Here is an 18,720-nt window from a genome sequence, read left to right as displayed (position 1 = left end):
CCTCGACTGTTCTTCTTTTTTTTTGAAAACACGTGAAAACATGTGCTTTTAGAATTTTATTTATGTACAGGTGGTAACGGGACCAAAACAAATTGTGTACAGGTCTATACGGGAGCACGACGGGCTTTTTCACGGGCCTTTTACGCTTTTAATGGAGGACATTTAAAAAAAAATTTGTTTAGTTTTTTAAAGGGAAAAAAGGGCTGGATGAGCGATAAAATGCTGCAGATATAATTATTCACATACTCAAGAATTCAACAGAATCAACAAAGCACTCAAAAAGACATTATTCAAAGGGCAAAATGCAGAAAATGTCCCTAAATCGCTAAATCGCCCGAAGGTTCGATTTGCCACGCACTTTAGGACTGGGGAGAGTTCAAATTGAACTTTGAAGCTTGCGTAAAAACATTGGTGACAAGAAATTTTATCGAAAACAAAGATGACGACTGAGTAATATAATCAAGGCAGTGAATGTCAAATTATGTAGAATTATGTTCAGGAAAACCCGTAATACGATAATTGTATCATTAGTTAGCTATTGTATGCTTAGTTTGTAAGATTTTCAACAAGAAATGAGTGCTCCATATCCAGGAATGCCACCACCCAATTCTCTTGGTCATCAGACTGTCAATCGACCTCAAGGTATATATTCTTTGTAGTTCCTCAGAGATCAGCTTGAATCTTATGATTTTGCCTGGTATTCAGTTCCCTCCCTGCCCCAGTATTAGTCTGGCTGATAAAAATTTGATGCAGCTTTTGTTGCGCAAAATTCAGAAATTTTAACAAGAACGCCATTTTAGCATTTTAGTAGTGTTAGTGTTGTTAAATTTCTTAACTCTTGCGTGATGAGCAGGCTCTCACAAATCATAAACTAGTCAAATCATACCGTGAGTGGTCCAAAATCCGACAGCCCTGCCTAAATCCAATGGGGTCTTTCAAAGATACCGTCAACTGCTCTAATTTGGGACGATTGGTCGAAACATGGGACTGGTTGATATCTGCATGGTCTGTATTTTCACTTACTGTTAAATCTCTTTGACAACAAATTTGTTTTCCTGTGCCTATATTTTTTAATACGACGTTCATTAAGTCAAATCAAATGACTTTGGCCGAATGGTGGCCGAATTGCTGTCCCATGTTTTGTCAGATAGTCCCAAGTTAGAGCAGTTGACGGTACAAACTGAAATAAAAACAAACCTTTAGCTGTAACACAATGAAAATAGACAGTGTCTTTTCGCCTTTCCATCAGCCATATTGAATTGTATGCAAAAATTATGGTTGCCGAATGGGTTATTCCATTTTTAAACCATACAGGGGTATTGACGAACTTTTCCAGACGATCTCAATCGAACGGAATCGACGATCGAACCAGTCAAACCAAATCGAACGCAATCGACCGATTGAAATTCGATTGTCGAACGCAATCGAATCTCAATCGAACGTCAAAATTCTGGGTAATATTCGATTGGTTCGATTGTTGTTTGACTGGTTCGATCGTTGATTCCGTTCGATTGAGATTGTCTGGCTTTATTCTTGCAGCTTCCCAACATGCAAGCTCTCAAACATCACAAGCCGAATGAAATTACTTGCGATTTCCCGTAGAAATTATGCGATGAACAATCCGGGGGTCAATGAATCGACGATCGAACGCAATCGAACGCAATCGAACATCAATCGAACGCAATCGAATATCAATCGAATCTGAAAATTGCGGTAATATTCGATTGAGATTCGATTGTGTTCGACAATGGAATTTCAATCAGTCGATTGCGTTCGATTTGGTTCGACTGGTTCGATCGTCAATTCCATTCGATTGAGATCGTCCGGACTTTTCCAGGGGGTCTGAACCTTGATTTTCCAAGGGGTTTTTGTTCCTTTTTCAGATTTTCCAAGGGGTTATTGAAGCTTTCCAGGGGGTTCTCTCCTCCTAAACTGACATCAATAGTTATTTTCCAGGCCCTTTTTCACTTTCCAGGGGTGTCGACCCCTAGTTTCCAGGGGATAGTTTGTTATCCAAAATTTCCAGGGGGGTTAGTGAAAAAAGTTCGTCAATACCCCTGTACAATTTTTTTTTGGAATAGCCCTAATTGGCGTGGTGAAATTCCCTTTAGAAAGTATGCAAAACATATGCAAAAAGAAAGTATTAATATGAAATTACATGCCTAATTGGCATTGTATTAAAGTGTAATCTTGTAGAAGAAAGATTAAATTTGCTTCTTTTGAAAACTAGAAATAATCAAATTCGCTCATCTCTTAGAACAAGCACTTCAAAAAACCATAACATTAGACATAAACTCAAGCTGAAAAATTACCCGCAAAGGTACAAAAATAATCCTTATTTGGCTAACAGTAAATTATTCTCCTGGAAATAGAACCGCCAAACGATCAAATCAAAACGTGTGACGTCATAATTACTGCTTTCAGTTTGCGTGTTTTAAAAGTTTCATTTGTGTACTCCGTCTTGGTGGAATTTTTTAATGGCATGAAAACAGAATATGCAATGACTTTAAAAATAAATTTCTAAAAGGCTTTTGTTGTTCTGTATATATTTCTTTTTGGATCAAGAAATTCCATCTTTTGTTGTTCTAATGATTATAATATTTCTTTATACTGTAAGATGCTTTGTTGGCTTTTAAATCTTTATTAAAACTTGCACATGTTTTGCATACTTCCAACTAAAATCCAACCACAACTTTTTCGTTCCTTTATTTTTGCATACAATTCAAGATGGCGGATGGAAAGGCGAAAAGGTCTATAACAAAGTGTCAACTAAACTGAGAGATTTGATACACTAAACCAATTGAACCAAACAACAATAATTTTTTATTACAAAATTGTTAACGTTTTAAACACGAGCAACAGATTCAGAATAATAGAGGTATTTATTTTTACAACTCACTTTTTTTATCATATCAATTGACATTATAGTCATCTTGTTAGATGTTTTGTTTCGAGAATTCTTGCAAGTTTATTGTTCAACTTGGAGAGGAAATGTTTGTAAACATAGAATTTTTCTCATAGCGGTTATTTTGGGGGTCGGATTTAGGCAGGGCTGTCAAATTTAGGAGCACTCACGGTACCATTTTATAAACAACCCACAAAAACCAGTTAGATTAGTTTGTGGAAGCACTTGGCACACACAAAATGTCCAATGTTGAATCAGAACTTTTACCGCACCTGATGACAAATAAAATTACTAAGAAAAAAGTCAAGTGTCATCAAGTTTTCGCGTAATCAGTGTACATAACACTAGACAAATACCAGATAGCTTTGCTCGATGTAACTTACACCAGACGATGTTAACTGTACATTATTGTCCTAATTTTCGTAATCGAACAATTAAATTTCATCGAACTAATCGAACGATAACTGTTTGATTGGTTCGGAACCAAATGGAACAGTAATCGAACTTTACGGAAATTACTGAATTCGATTATATAGTTCAATAACAATATATTGTTCAATTAAGTTTGTTTAGAGTTCTATTAAAGTTTTTCGATCTTAAATAACGCTGTTTGTTTTATAGGGCGGGCGCCAACTACTTCTTTCCCCCCTGATTGGGCATTTGTTGCCGCCCCTGAGAACAAATAATGGTCGAGGTCTACAGAATTGAAATTGAACACATTGAACAGTTATCGAACACAATCGAACTTTACCGGGATTTCTCGGTTTGATAACTGTTCGATGCGGTTCGGTAATGGAACAGCTTTAATGGAGGACCTTTTTTAACAAAATTTATTTAGTTTTTTAAAGGGAAAAAAGGGCTGGATGAGCAATAAAGTGCTGCAGATATAATTTTTCACATACTCAAAAATTCAACAGAATCAACAAATCACCCAAAAAGACATGATTCAAAGGGCAAAATGCAGAAAATGTATGCTATCGTTCGATTAGTTCGATGAAATTCGATTAGTTTGATTGTTTAATGGCTCGACTGACATCGTCTGGCTTAAAATAATATATACTTTTCGGCACCAGACAAAAACACTGGACAGTCATGTTGACAAAGTCGTGTTCGATCAATTAGGTCTGAAATTAGATAAGGGATTTCAACATTTACCTTTTGAGGATACCATTTTGACTCCATGAAATTGCACTTTAATGATAAAGTTTTCACCTTTAGGATCTTAAAATTTTCTGCCTAGGAATTTTTCATAATCATTTTTGACAGCAGAGCTATTTTTGTCAAAAAGTGTTACCATAAGTTGGTCTGGTGACCTTTTGAAAAGATACCATTTCGACTCCATACCTTCGTTTTGCATAAGATTCCTTTTCCTGCTTAGATTTCCATTGCCACTTTACCGGAAAAAGACCAGAACTCTAGTTGAAAAATGAGCTTCTAAAAGTTGGGTCGTTTCGTAAGTAAACACAACATTTTCCTTTGAGAAAACCCTTTCCAAATGCATGCTGGCTATCCCAAGAAAAAAGGAGGAAAATCATGTAAAGTCAGGAGAATCTTGGGGGGAAGAGAATCTTATGCAAAGGGAAAGCATTATGTTATGATTCCACACACACAATTAGCCTGATAGTAGCAGGGGGGTTGATACTAAAAACTACGACATCATGATGTTTAGTGACGTGTATAGCCAAAAAACTCAGAAATCCTTTTTTTTTTACCAAAAAGGTGCTATCCAAAAAGGTGCTATCCAGACTAAAATTTGGGAATTGTCTTAGTAAATCGGTACTAAAATTAGTAATTTTAATAATTTTATGAATCTTTAATTATGAATTTTTCGTGTCTTTTTTCAGAATTTTTGCAAATTTCAAAAAAGAAACAATTTTCTCATTTAAAGAAAATTTCCCTAGTTCAATTATTTTTGCATTCAGTCAAATGTCTTTAATGTTTGCTCAATTCATAAAGCAGCATTGTTTAAAAGTATCAGTTTTTGAGAATTAAAGACAGTTAAAAAGAAATGTGATTACAGCTTTTACTCATTTTTAGTTTGCATTTTATTTTGCATTTTGTTCCTTTGGGTCATATTTTACCTGAATTCAGGATTCTTTTCTTGCAAAGAGGTCACTAAAAATTAGATATCTACACATTTAGAAGAACTGCTTTTTTCTCAACTTCTTCAGTTGAGCTACAATCTGACAATGTCTGTGTGTGTGTGTGTCTGTCTGACTGTCACAAAAACTTTAGGGCAGCCTGGAGACTTCAAAAATGCTTGGATTTGGCTGAAATTTGGCACACTTGTTCCTTGGGTGAATATCTGGGGGTGTTTTTTTCATTTTTTGAAAATTTTGATTTTTGGGGCCTGGGGACGAGTTTTTCGCTAAAACGAGGCTAAAACTTTGGGGCAGCCTGGATACTTCAAAAATGGTCGTATTTGGCTGAAATTTTGCACACTTGTTCCTTGGGTGAATATCTGAGGATGCTTTTTCCATTTTTCAAAAAGTTTGATTTTTGGGGCCTGGGGACGAGTTTTTCGCTAAAACGAGGCTAAAACTTTGGAACAGCCTGGAGACTTCAAAAATTGTTTGATTTGGCTGAAATTTTGCACACTTGTTCCTTGGGTGAATATCGGGGGATGTTTCTTCACATTTTTCAAAATTTTTTATTTTTGGGGCCTGGGGACGAGTATTTCGCCAAAACGAGGCTAAAACCTTAGGGCAGCCTGGAGACTTCAAAAATTGTCAGATTTGGCTTAAATTTGGCACACTTTTTTCTTTGATGAATATCTTGGGGTCTACAATTGGGCCTATAAATAACTTGAAGCTACTGAAGTTGAGCCCAGTGCGTTGCGCACGTTCGACTATGATATACATGTGACCCTGGTATACCTAAAATCCAAATATGGTTCTCAACTTCAGTTGAGCTACAATCTGACAATGTCTGTCTGTCTGTCTGTCAGTCTGTGTGTCTGTCACCAAAACTTTGGGGCAGGCTGGAGACTTCAAAAATGGTCCGATTGGGCTGAAATTTTGCACACTTGATTTTTGGGCAAATCCCTGGGGGTGTTTTTTTCATTTTTTCAAAATTTTGATTTTTGGGGACTGGGGACAAGTTTTTCGCCAAAACGAGGCTAAAACTTTGGGGGCAGGCTGGAGACTTCAAAAATGGTCCGATTGGGCTGAAATTTTGCACACTTGATCCTTGGGCAAATCCCTGGGGGTGTTTTTTTTTCATTTTTTTCAAAATTTTAATTTTTGGGGCCTGGGGACGAGTTTTTCGCCAAAACGAGGCTAAAACTTTGGGGCAGGCTGGAGACTTCAAAAATGGTCCGATTTGGCTGAAATTTTGCACACTTGATCCTTGGGCAAATCCCTGGGGGTGTTTTTTTTATTTTTTCAAAATTTTAATTTTTGGGGACTGGGGACGAGTTTTTCGCCAAAACGAGGCTAAAACTTTGGGGCAGGCTGGATACTTCAAAAATGGTCCGATTGGGCTGAAATTTTGCACACTTGATCCTTGGGCAAATCCCTGGGGGTGTTTTTTTCATTTTTTCAAAATTTTGATTTTTGGGGCCTGGGGACGAGTTTTTAGCCTAAACGAGGCTAAAACCCAAAATGCTATAATTTTTCTTATGCCATTAAGTTTACAATTGGGCCTACGACTGATTTCAAAGATACTGAAGTTGAGCCAGTGCGGTTAGCACGTTCGACAGTATACAAAGATACCTTGTAATTGAGTCCCACATTTTTCCAAACAACGGATATAGAAAAAAACCATTTCCAGGAATATCCCTAAAGCTAATTTTTATAATAAAACAAATTTGGGCAGGGTTTCATATCTTTGTCCATTTTAATATTTTCTTGGAATCTAAAGAATTTGAAAAAATAACAACTTTTAACTTTCCACCCTGTCCAGTAAAATGTTGACCATGAATACCCAAAGTTGACTCAAAATCAAGATTTTTACTTAATTTGATTTGCAAACCCAGCAACTGGAGGATGTTATAATGATTTCCTTTTTTATAGAATGTTATGATAAAATCTTCTTTACTTGTTATAGTACCCAATGGATTGCCAATGAATAATCAGCAAAGACCAAATATGAATCAAGCAAGAATGCCAGCAATGTCACAACCACCTACCTATACTCCTCAACCTTTGACCAAACCAATTAATAACGTTGCTAGTCAACCAAGGTTGAATGCACCACCAGCACTCAACCAAATTCCATTTGGAGCACCAACTAATTTACGCCAACCAACATCTATGCCAAACACTCAAATGAATGGACATCAACCTACAAACTCACCTGTAAAACCAGGACAAGTGGTTCCTCCTGCAAGTCTTCCAAATGGACAAATGACACAACAGCCAGGTATTTACTGCAAACCACTTTATTTCGATTCCAAAGAAGGGTTAGAAAGAGGGATATTCAGATGAAAGATTTTTCATTTTTTATAACTTATTATTTTGTCGATACTGCCTGTCAAATATTTTAATAAGACTAAAATTTACTAGAATTAGATTCATCTAATGTGACTCTTTTAACTTAAACTTTTTACCAGTCCTAGAAGATGGTTGTGAAATTTCTATGCTGAATTAGTCATTGGTTGTCCGAATCAAAGGATTGATAAGAAGGTGTTTTTTTATTTTATTTCAAACAATTTTAGTTGTAAGTGATGTCTATTTCATTTTTTTAGGATTACCCAGAGGAAGAAGACCCTACCCAACTATGGTATTTAGATTTTCACTTAAATTTATGGTATAGAGAGAGTTCTTCTTTCATTAAGAAGGAAATTGGTTAACGATTCAAAGAAAATGATATGATTTTAAAACTTATCTTACAAATCTTTAAAAAGTGCTCTTGAAAAAGATGTTGCTGGTGTCATTAGCATCCAGTGATCATTATTTTCTATTTCATCTTAGTCTGCCCCTGCTACACTACCTACCACAACACAACAGCCTTCTGGACAAAGGGCCTCAACGCAGCCACAAACACAAACTATGACCTCACAAATGGACAGAATGCAATTAAGTGGACAAACAAGTCCTAGGCAACCACCTCAAACACAAACTCAGCCTTCCAGAACGAATCAATACCCTCAAATGCCTGCTAACTCTTATAATGTAAGTACTTCATACACAAAATTTCAAATATTAAGATAATCCTCTCATCTTTGTGTTCAGAGTTAATCAATCTAAAATTCATCACATTGAAGCACAACATATAATAACTTGTCGATCTCATCTTTTCACAGCAATCTAATACTAACGACCAAAATCAGCTAAACAAACGTCTCACAGTTCAGGTAACCCACATTCATCATATACAGAGCACTCATCATATAAATTAAAACATTCATCAACATGCATGATCTTCCTTTAAATACAAATGTTAAGAAAAAAATCCATCACAGAAAATGTAAAAAAATATATAAAGATATTATTTCTAATATTTCTATCTAGCAATCTCAAACTTTTGGTTTGAATTTAATTGAACAACGCAACATCATTCCTCCGCAACCGATTTCACCACCAACTCCCCCAATATCTGAGGTTTGTATCAATTTTGTTTTATACTGTAAATGAAATTCTCTCAAAATTCTATATTTGATAACATGAAAATGAGGTTAACTTTTTGAGTTTTTTTTCTGAAAGTGTTAAAGTCTATTATTATTTGCTCCCTCATAGGAATTACAAAGGAAAAATGCAAAGACAAAGTAAGTTTTTGTTAGAAGCATCTCTCAACTGTAAAATTCCAGTTGGCTTTACAACCAACATAGTGTCAAATGTCTGACATTTGGGGGGTTACACCCAAAAAATTGCAAATGAAAACTGGGAAATATAGTAAAAAATACAGCCAAATATTTGGGTGGGGGGACCTGATATTTTATTTATTATTTTTATTATTTTATTTATTTTTTTATCCAAAAACCTTTCATTTTACAGTCTATTGATTCTGTTTGTTTTCACTTGTGTCTACCATCTTGAATTAACAATTATAGTCATTTTCGCCCACAAAATAGATTTCGAGAAGGACAAAAGAATAGAAATGTGATTTTCCTAAAAACGATATTAAATCGACAAATATTTCATACTAGGTATGGGACTGGGGGCTGCTTAAAAAACTTTTAATATTTGGGGGGACACCTAAATCTTTGGAGGGACCAATTTTTTTTGCCTGGGACCTAGACCTGGGCTGATCCTATGATCAATGGAGATTTCACCTTGATTTCTGTCTTGTCTGTAACTGAAGTTCAGTTCAGTTTCTGTCCAGTTCACAAAGCCTGGCTGTGGCACATATTCTACCTAAAGCTTAGGGTGGGGCATTCATATTTTTTATTTATATTTTTTGATTCTTACTAGTAAAAGCAAAATGATTGATGTCTTTAAAATTTTACTTAGAACAATGAGATGTACGTTCAATGCTGTTCCTCAAACATCAAACTTACTAAAACAATCGAAACTACCTTTCGGAGTATATATACAACCTTTCAGGGATGACCCGGTAAGCTCATGGCTTTTGTAATGATAAAAAATTTCTATCTTGCACTAGACCTTTTCATAAATTACGTCACAAACATCACTTGCCTCGTATTCAAATAATTACCATGGTGATTATGCACCTTGAGACATTAAATGACTTTTTTATGAATAGAAAGTAGTTTTGATAAAATCCGCTGGGAGTTAATCACCATGGCATTAATTTTAAAACGAGGCAAGTGATGTTTGTGACGTAATTTATGAAAAGATCTATTGAAACTGTAAGGAAGCAGAACTAAGGTGATATTATGATTTGGTCTTATGATTGTTATATGTTATAGGATAATATATATTATATGTACATGGATAATATGTTTGTATAATATATATTATAGTTAGGTCTACCATGTTGCCCTGACAGTAAAGATCATTGTTTTAACTTGTGACTAGTCTAGATCTCTACTGACCCCCAGTGCACTTCTCCTTTGATTTCCTTGCTTTGAGATTGGGCTGAGTGAGCTCTCCTCCGTGTGCCATGTGGTTCTGAGAGTCCATTCTTTCCAGCAAGGACAGTTGAAGCCTGACCATCGACAAGACAACAATGAATCTTTATATTCATTTAACTAGTATATTGGCATGATAATCCACATCAGCTAAGATAAAGTTTGGGATTATTTGGACAGTATGTCTTCATTGCCAAATATATATCTAGTCTTTTTATAACATGTCTTCACCTATTCGTTCGATCTCATCCAGCCCACACTAGCATATTCCGCTTTCTCACAGAACATCATGAAAACTTTTCAATAATAATTGTGAATAACTAATTGTTAAGTTTTGTAATAATAGATTTTTACCAATCTAAATTTCTTCTATAGACTAAACAAGCTATTTTATCTTTTACAGAATATTCCAATCGTGAGCTCAGTGATCACAAGATGTAGATCATGCCGCTCTTATCTTAATCCTTTCGTTTCACTCATCGATCATCGTCGTTGGCAATGTAATATGTGCTTCAGAATCAATGACAGTAAGTTTGCATTGTTGAGTTTTCTTCATTAGATAATTAACTTTTCAACGCAGTATTTTAAATTGTTTATTCAAACTAAAGACCTTCAGATTAATAAAGAAAGAGCAAAGCTAATTTATTTTTTCCTTGTTTTATTTTCAGTTCCAGAAGAACTAACATTTGATTATAATAATAGACAATACCAAGATGTGCGGAAAAGGCCTGAACTAAATCATGCATCAATAGAATTCATAGCACCTGCAGAATATATGGTAAGGAGATAATGTTGTATATCTTATGTATGATCCATTATAAAACCTTTTTCTCCTAAAGAGATTTTTTGATTTTATGTTGTTAATCTGCTATAAAAGCATGTTTCTTTGGTTTTAGCTTCGTCCACCACAACCATCTTGTTTTGTTATCGCTCTTGATGTTTCATACAATGCAATCGGAACAGGTTAGTTAGTTAACTTGATTGTTTAAATAGTTTTTGTTTACTAAACTGCACTTTACTATGTAGTGCTCAAAGTTCTTCTGTCTCATATAGATTTCAAGTCCCATCTGAGAGGGAATTACAAGCATATTACTATTTCTCCATTTATTCAAGCTGCTAAAAGTGAAATTTATTAGTTTTACATATTTTCATTTTATTTTTCTGTTTTGCAGGATATCTACGGAACGTTTGTAAGATCATTGCAAATAACCTTGACAACTTACCTGGAGATTCAAGAACAATGATTGGATTTGTTACTTTTAATAGTTCAGTACAATTTTATAGCCTAAAGGTAAGGGGATATCCAAATATTTTATACAAATATAGGCTACGTCATATCTTCCTTCATTTCGAGCGTAAAAAGGCCTAAAAGCCCGGAGCTGTGTATTGTGTAGACTAATACAAACATTGCTTATTACCTATCAAAATATTTATTTTGATTAAAAATTGGAATTATTCGACTTTCTCATGCAGGATGTGAAGCAATGTTTTTTATCTTTTTCGAAATTTGACAAAAGTTTATAACTTCAACAGTGATAGTGTGAAAAGAGTTGCACAATTATTTTGGTACATAACTAAATAAGAGATCCTCTTGAGTTATTTACTATGATGTGTTTTGTAGGCAAACCAAAGTCAACCACAGATGCACGTAGTTTCAGATGTCGATGGTAAGTGATGACATTTCATTCTTTTTCACCTCATAATGAGCACAGTAAAAACTACATTCCACAATACCTTTATAACTATAAACTAAAATATTTCTTTTGATCTGTTTTCAGATATTTATCTACCTGTTCCCGATGGTCTGCTGGTCAATATCAAGGAAAACAAAGAGGTATAAATAATTTTCAGTATTTTTTTGAGTATTTCTTTTAATTACAGAATCAAAACTTGATACCCAAAAACATTATTCACTAGCATTTTTAATAAAAATTGAAACTGCTTTTATTACTTAGTTTTTATTTTTATTTTCTGTAGATGATTTTACAATTATTGGAATCTCTTCCGACATCATTTGACAAAGAAATCGACACCAAATGTGCAACTGGTGCTGCTATGTTGGGAGCAAAGAAACTAGTCGTAAGTTGATAAGAATTCCTTTGATTTTAATTTTTCTGATTATAAATTAACAATGATTTTCAGTCCAATTTTCTTCACTTTAAACTTATTCTTCTTAAAATTCCCATCTTACAGACATCGGTTGGTGGTAGAATAACAGTCTTCCAATCCTGTCTTCCAAACGTTGGTCCCGGTAAATTGACTTTACGAGAAAGCTCAAACATATCTACTAATGCAAAAGATATCGCTAACTTGAACCCGACGACAGATTTTTACAAGAAATTGGCATTAGAATGTGCTGGAGAACAAATAGCTATTGATCTTTTCATATTGGCTGGCCAGTATTGTGATCTAGCTTCAATGTGTAAGAATTGATATCGGTATTTTTTATTTACTTTAACTGTTGAATCGATTTCAAAACAAAGTGATGATTTGATAAATATCTTTTGTATTAAATGAATGAATAACCCAAACTTCTGTCATAAAAGTGCTACAACTAGTTCTAAAATGAATTTCTATTGATTTACAGCGGGTGTGTCAAGATATTCTAGTGGTGCCATCCACTATTATCCTGATTATCATCACACACAAAATCAACCGATGGTTGAAAAGTTCACTCACGATTTTGCGTAAGTCTGTCTTTCTAATTCTTTAGCACTAACATGATCTTCAGTCAATACAATGTATTGTAGATTTTATGCAAATCAATATAATATTGTTTAAAACTTACCATCAGTTACCAGAACTTTTTTCCTTTCCTTTCAGGCGATATCTGACAAGAGCTATCGGTCTTGAAGCAGTCATGAGGTTGCGATGTACCAAAGGCATGAGTATCAACACATTCCATGGAAACTTCTTCGTGCGGTCAACAGACCTTCTATCTTTACCCAACGTTAATCCTGATCACAGCTTTGGAATGCAAATTGATATTGAGGATAACCTGACGGAAACCTCAATGGTGGCTTTCCAAGCAGCCCTATTATATACTAATACTAAAGGTACTAATACTTTATTATAAGTTTTATTTCTTTTCGACACAACTTGAGGGATTTCAATCTCTCAAGATCATAGGGGAACTGAGTTATTCTAGAGAAAAAATGAGTTAGATATTTTTCTTCGCCTCTTCTCTTGAATTCTTCATTCAAGCTTCATAACGTTTTTTTGTCTAAAAAGATTGTACCTAACTAAGTTAAGCACTTTAGACAAAATTTGAGACAAAAACCAAGCTAGAAGTTACAACATTTTTTAATTATTTTACTTTTACTTTTGCTATTCTTTGTTTTACCAGGTGAACGAAGGATACGTGTACACACCATTGCTTTACCTGTCACTTCAAAACTGAGTGACATTTATGCCTATGCGGATCAAGAAGCTATTGTCAACACACTCTCAAAACTTGGTAAGAACACCCGTCCTCGAAAACTTCAACTTGCTTTGTAGAACTTCTTTTCATACAATATTCTTCTTATTAGATCTCATATTATGTACTCCATTATTACTCCAATTTTTAGGCCCATTAACTCTCATATATAAAAGCTCTTGTGTTTTTCAGCGGCCGACCGAACGTTAATGTCTTCCCTTGGAGACGCACGGGAGGCTCTAATGAACGCATGTATCGATTGTCTGAAGTCGTACAAACACGAAGTGGCAAACCAGAAACATAATTCTGCACTGATATCACCTTTCCAACTACGTTTATTGCCTGTCAATATCTTAGCCATGATGAAAAATGTAAGTGTTTTTTTTTTCATTATATCTAAAGTTGACGTACACAGATTGATTTTTTGATCGCCCTCTCAGTATAACAGCCATTAATTTTTTTGTCTTTATACTTTTAAACATAGGTACTATGACATCTCCAAAACAATTTAGACTGGTTCTTTTTTCAAAGAACCAATAATGTACTAAAAGACTTTCTATTTCCTTTTATCTTTAAAGGAAGCATTCAAGCTTGGCAGTTCGGTATCTCTGGATCAACGAGTTTATTCTTTACTGGAATTCAAATGGCAGCCGATGGATGATGCACTTCTAAGGATATACCCAAGACTTTATCCTATCCATGAATTGGGTGAACCTGTAAGGAATTCTTCAATCTTCTCCATTTTCAATCAACCAAAATATTTTTTGATTTCTACCTTATCATGTTTTATTACCTTAATCCACGACTCGTTTTCGTTAAAGGGCCTTATTTTATTCTCTTTATTTCTTTTCCTTAGCATGATGAAAGCTACGCTGGACCATCGATATTGAGTGCATCAGCTGAAAGATTGAGCCGACAAGGAATTTACCTCATGGATAACGGAAGGGTAAGTTATTGTATTGAAATCACCAGAAATGAAAAAGATCGACATTTGCACAACTGGAGATTGTGTTATTTTTTAAGTGCTTCGTTGCTCTTTTTTGATTTAATCACTTAGATGGAAGTTCTGATCAAAATTTCTTCTTTTGTTTTCAGCAACTCTTATTTTTCGTTGGACGAAACGTGTCAGATGAATTTATACAGCAACTTTTCAACATTCGAACCTTCAACGAACTTCCGGAACGGATGGTAAGTTTTGGGCCTTAGCGAATTACAAATGTTGCTGCTTATGTAATTGCCACCATTGAGAATTTAAAATGAATAATTTAACCACAAATTATATAATTCAAACTTATTCTAATTCAGTACCAAATACCCGAACTCAACAACGATTTCAACAAAGAGACGAGAAAATTCTTGGATAAAATTCGAAAGGACAAGACTTTCCATTCACCACTTCAAATTATTAGGTAAGGCATTGTTTTTGTTTGGTTTGAAATAGTAGGAAAAATACTTATACCTAAAAGAATTAAAAATCTGTATCAATAGCACGTTTTTGGTTTTCTCAGGATCAAGCCGAACAATTATAGAGAGATGTAGTTAGAAGTAAACTAGTAAACTGATGTTCCAACAAAAACAAATATGTTTAACAAATTTTTTGCTAATCAGTGCTCTCTCATAGACACTGATAGTGTTTTGCCACAACAAAGCTTTGCTACAAATCTTGAAATAAACAATATTGCTCTTGATGAAGCAAAAATTTTAGCCCTTATACGCGCACTTACATCTAACAAAGCGCATGGTTGGGATGACATCTCCATACAGATGATTAAGATCTGTGATGAATCCTTGGTTAAACCTCTTATGAAAGTTTATCAATTTTCCCTAGATTCTTGTGTTTTTCCATCGAATTGGAAAAAAGCAAATGTTGTCCCTGTTTATAAAAACAAAGGGGACAAGAGTGTGTTAAAAAACTACAGGCCAGTATCTCTTCTACCTATTTTTGGTAAAATCTTTGAAAAATGCATCTTTGACTCTGTTTACACCTATTTTGAAAACAACAATCTCTTTACTAATTCCCAGTCTGGTTTCCGCAAGGGTGACTCTTGTGTGTCCCAGCTTTTGTCCATAACGCACGACATCCTGGTAGGTTTCGATTCAAATCCACCTCTAGATACTCGCGGAGTATTTTCTTGATATTTCCAAAGCTTTTTTGACAGAGTTTGGCATGATGGGCTGATTTTCAAACTTAAGTCGTATGGTGTGTCCGGGCCCCCCCTTCTCATTACTTCAAAATTTTCTCTCAGGTAGGTTGCAGCGGGTGGTTCTTGATGGCCAAGCTTCCAATTGGACGGAGGTCTTGGCCGGTGTACCTCAAGGCTCTATTCTAGGACCGCTCTTCTTTCTGATATATATTAACGACCTCCCTGAAGGAATTATTTCCATGATCAAAATTTTTGCTGATGACTCGTCAATATTCTCCCTTATCCTTGATCATATTCGCTGTTCAAACGAATTGAACAGTGACATGCAGAAGGTTAGTGAGTGGGCTCATCAATGGAAAATGACCTTCAACCCTGATCCTTCTAAACAGGCTGTTGAAGTGTACTTCACTCGGAGGATAAATCTACCTGATCTTCCAGAAATTTATTTTAACAACGCAGCCATTGCTCGACAAGATCATCAAAAACATCTTGGTCTCATTCTTGATCATGAGCTGGCTTTTGACCGTCATCTTGATGAAAAAATTAAAAAAGCCAATCAAGGTATTGGTCTTATTCGTCGGCTTCGTGCATTCCTACCGAGGGATTCACTAGTCACGATATTTAAAACCCATATTAGACCACATTTAGATTATGGAGATGTCGTGTATGATCGTCCAGGTAATTCCACTTTTTCTGAAAAACTAGAATCAGTTCAATATGATGCTTGTCTTGCAATAACTGGATGTTTCAGAGGAACTTCCAGAGAAAAGATTTATCTTGAGTTAGGTCTTGAAAGCCTGTCGGACAGGCGACTAAGTCGAAGACTAATTTACTTTTATAAAATAATCAATGGCTTTGCACCTGCTTATCTCTCAAATGTTCTTCCTCCCCAAAGAGGGGAGGAGGAACGTAGGGCAGGGCGGAGGATACAACCACCATTTGAGGCACCATTTTGTAGGACTGAACGTTACCGTGCCTCATTTTTCCCCTTTTGCATCAATGAATGGAATAACCTGGGCGAAAATATACGAAATCTTCCTTCTATTTCATTATTCAAACAAGCGATTCTTAAATTTCTCAGACCTTGCGCTAACTCAGTTTTCAGGGCTAGTGACAACGATGGCGTGGTTCTACTTAACCGATTAAGGGTTGGTTTCAGTCATCTTCGGGACCACAAATTTAGACATAACTTTGCAGACACAATCGACCCATTCTGCAACTGTCGAAGTAATTCTGTTGAAACGACACAAACATTCCTGATGCATTGCTCTCTGATTACTCCAATAACAGACTTGTTATGTTCGACAGCCTTCTTCAACTTGACATAACCTTGTTTCCATTTAATCCCAAAACATTGTGTAGAATACTTCTTTATGGCGACCCCGATTTTAGCATTATCCAAAATCATGATATATTGAGTATAACGATAAAATTTATCTGTGATACAAGCCGTTTTGGGGGACCGTTATTTTAGTCTACTCCAACTGCTCTCCTAGCTTCTTTTAGTTTTTGTTTTTTATTTCTGTTAGTATTTATCCTCTGTAGTTTGTTTTCTTTTTTCCATTTATTAGTTAATTTAATAGTTTATTGTTAGCTTAGTAGGGTTCCTACCTCCTGGCGGTATGATCTGGTGGTCCTTTTGCGGGAGGTTAGGAACCTTTAGTTTTGTACTATTTGTTCGTGTTACCTATATATAAACTAGTATTTTCATGAAAATTACTTTTACGGTTTTCAGGGAGGATACGAAACACCGAGTAACATTTTTGAACAATTTGATCGAGGATCGAACAGAATCATCAATGTCTTACCACGAATTTCTACAACATGTTCAGAGGCAAATCAATGGTTCTTGATGATGACAAAAACATTGCACGGAATGTTGTTGGCTGGTGGGATTTCCAGGATGAAACGGACCTGCTTTGTGTCCGAACTAGGTTGTACTTAATGCGCTGTAGGGGCTTACTGATGACCCTTCGATCCTTCGACATTAATAATAAAACAACAGCTGGTTTTTCAGCTCACTGACGATGATGACCTTAAAAAATAATTTGAAAATCGCCTTTTTTACCGTTGAATCATAAAATGTATAGAGAAAATTATTTACTAGAATTTATGTAAATTGCTAATTCCTCCCTCTCTCCTTTCTTTACAGTTTTTTAGAATTCTTAAAATACCTCCTCATTTTTTGATGCATGGTTTTTATTCCTTTTCTAATGCCATTCTCCAAACCTTTTACAAGATGCTTTCTAATTCCCAAAGATATCATCCTAGAAAATACACAGTTTTAAAATTGTAGTGTCTGTTATCAAAATCGTGTACTTTTTTCTTTCAAATGAAGTCATAGAGTGACATCCCCTCCGAGAATCTTCTTTTTTAGGGTCATAGTTTTTGACCAAATTATTGTTAAACAATTATAATGAATTAATTATAAAGAATTATGACACGAGTTTTTATTATTTCTTTTTACAAAAATAATGTGGTTTTTAATTGACTCTTTGAAGTTACAGAGCAGTTACAAAGGTCCTCGAACAATAAAATCAATTGTTTAGATCTGGGAAACTGTTCAGTATTGTCGCCCTTTGTTTAGCATCAAGTTTTTACTTAGCGACCACTATGCTAAAATAATACTTTAATGGGATAAGCTTTCGCGGGGATTAAATTTCGCGGATTTCGCGGATTTGGGTGTGGGTGGAATTTTGGAAGGGCCTGATCCGCAAAATATTTCTAAACAAAACTCAAAATTATGTCAAATACTATTTGAATGTTTACTTGCATCAAAGAGGTGCAAATAATGTGTATTTCAACAACCAACATGCATGATTTGACAGTAAAAGTCACAAAATCGTGAAAATATTGCCACCCGCGAAATTAAGTCCCTGCGAAATTTTTGAATTTCGCGGATAGGCCCAAACGCGAAATTTAATCCCCGCGCAAGTTTATCCCATTAAAGTATAGATCCACTTTCTCCTCGACTTTCGAATACTTTTATCCTGCTCTATCATCATGCTGAATAAAATAGCTTTTTACTGTCCAGTTTCTTTAATGATGTAATATTTCATATATTTCCCCGTTTTTTTAGGCTCCAACTAATAAAAAAAAAAAAAACTATTAAAATATAAAGATCACATCAAGAATTGAATGAAGTACTGACCAGTCTAGTTGGTTCAGAATGAGATTGTTGGTGTGCTCGCCCCTAACCCTGAGAACAATGTAACAAAGTAAGTGATATCTTTTCTTCCCCTTCAACGGGCCGGTTCTAAAATCTCAGACATTTGGGGAC

General features: G+C 35.1%; 2 protein-coding genes across 3 annotated transcripts in view; both read left to right on the top strand.

Moving 5' to 3' along the window:
• Positions 1–410: 410 nt before the first annotated feature.
• Positions 411–17,981, top strand: LOC136819255 (protein transport protein Sec24A-like). 2 transcript variants are annotated; one of them, XM_067075480.1, is made up of 25 exons: positions 411–642; positions 6,953–7,267; positions 7,593–7,627; positions 7,819–8,019; positions 8,151–8,201; positions 8,359–8,448; positions 8,584–8,612; positions 9,298–9,400; positions 10,282–10,405; positions 10,547–10,656; positions 10,775–10,841; positions 11,051–11,169; positions 11,500–11,545; positions 11,657–11,712; positions 11,856–11,957; positions 12,072–12,300; positions 12,466–12,565; positions 12,702–12,934; positions 13,225–13,335; positions 13,489–13,667; positions 13,875–14,012; positions 14,153–14,242; positions 14,392–14,484; positions 14,602–14,705; positions 17,176–17,981. In XM_067075480.1, the coding sequence occupies exons 1-25, from the start codon at positions 573–575 to the stop codon at positions 17,291–17,293; spliced, it is 2,913 nt and encodes a 970-aa protein (XP_066931581.1). In that variant the 5' UTR covers positions 411–572; the 3' UTR covers positions 17,294–17,981. The 2 variants fall into 2 exon arrangements, with proteins under 2 accessions (XP_066931581.1, XP_066931582.1); XM_067075481.1 differs by lacking the exon at positions 8,151–8,201 and having other exon boundaries at positions 414–642.
• A 599-nt stretch (positions 17,982–18,580) lies between these two features.
• LOC136819312 (centrosomal protein POC5-like) overlaps positions 18,581–18,720 on the top strand; it is a 33,555-nt gene continuing 33,415 nt past the window's right edge. Inside the window, exon 1 of the mRNA XM_067075557.1 lies at positions 18,581–18,658. The gene's annotated coding sequence lies outside the window, so the exon portion shown is untranslated. The remainder of the gene's footprint in view (positions 18,659–18,720) is intronic.

This window comes from Clytia hemisphaerica, unplaced genomic scaffold (genome assembly GCF_902728285.1).
Source record: "Clytia hemisphaerica strain Z4C2 unplaced genomic scaffold, Clytia hemisphaerica genome assembly, whole genome shotgun sequence".
NCBI classification, from domain to species: Eukaryota; Metazoa; Cnidaria; class Hydrozoa; order Leptothecata; family Clytiidae; genus Clytia; species Clytia hemisphaerica.
Note: the sequence above shows the minus strand (reverse complement) of the source record. Positions and strands in the feature narration are given on the sequence as shown.

Coding starts and splice junctions, on each gene's coding strand:
- LOC136819255 (XM_067075480.1), top strand. CDS start 573: ATGAGTGCTCCATATCCAGGAATGCCACCACCCAATTCTCTTGGTCAT. Junction 8,613..9,297: donor AGGAAAAATGCAAAGACAAA/GTAAGTTTTTGT, acceptor AATTTTACTTAG/AACAATGAGATGTACGTTCA. Junction 12,301..12,465: donor TTGTGATCTAGCTTCAATGT/GTAAGAATTGAT, acceptor ATTGATTTACAG/CGGGTGTGTCAAGATATTCT.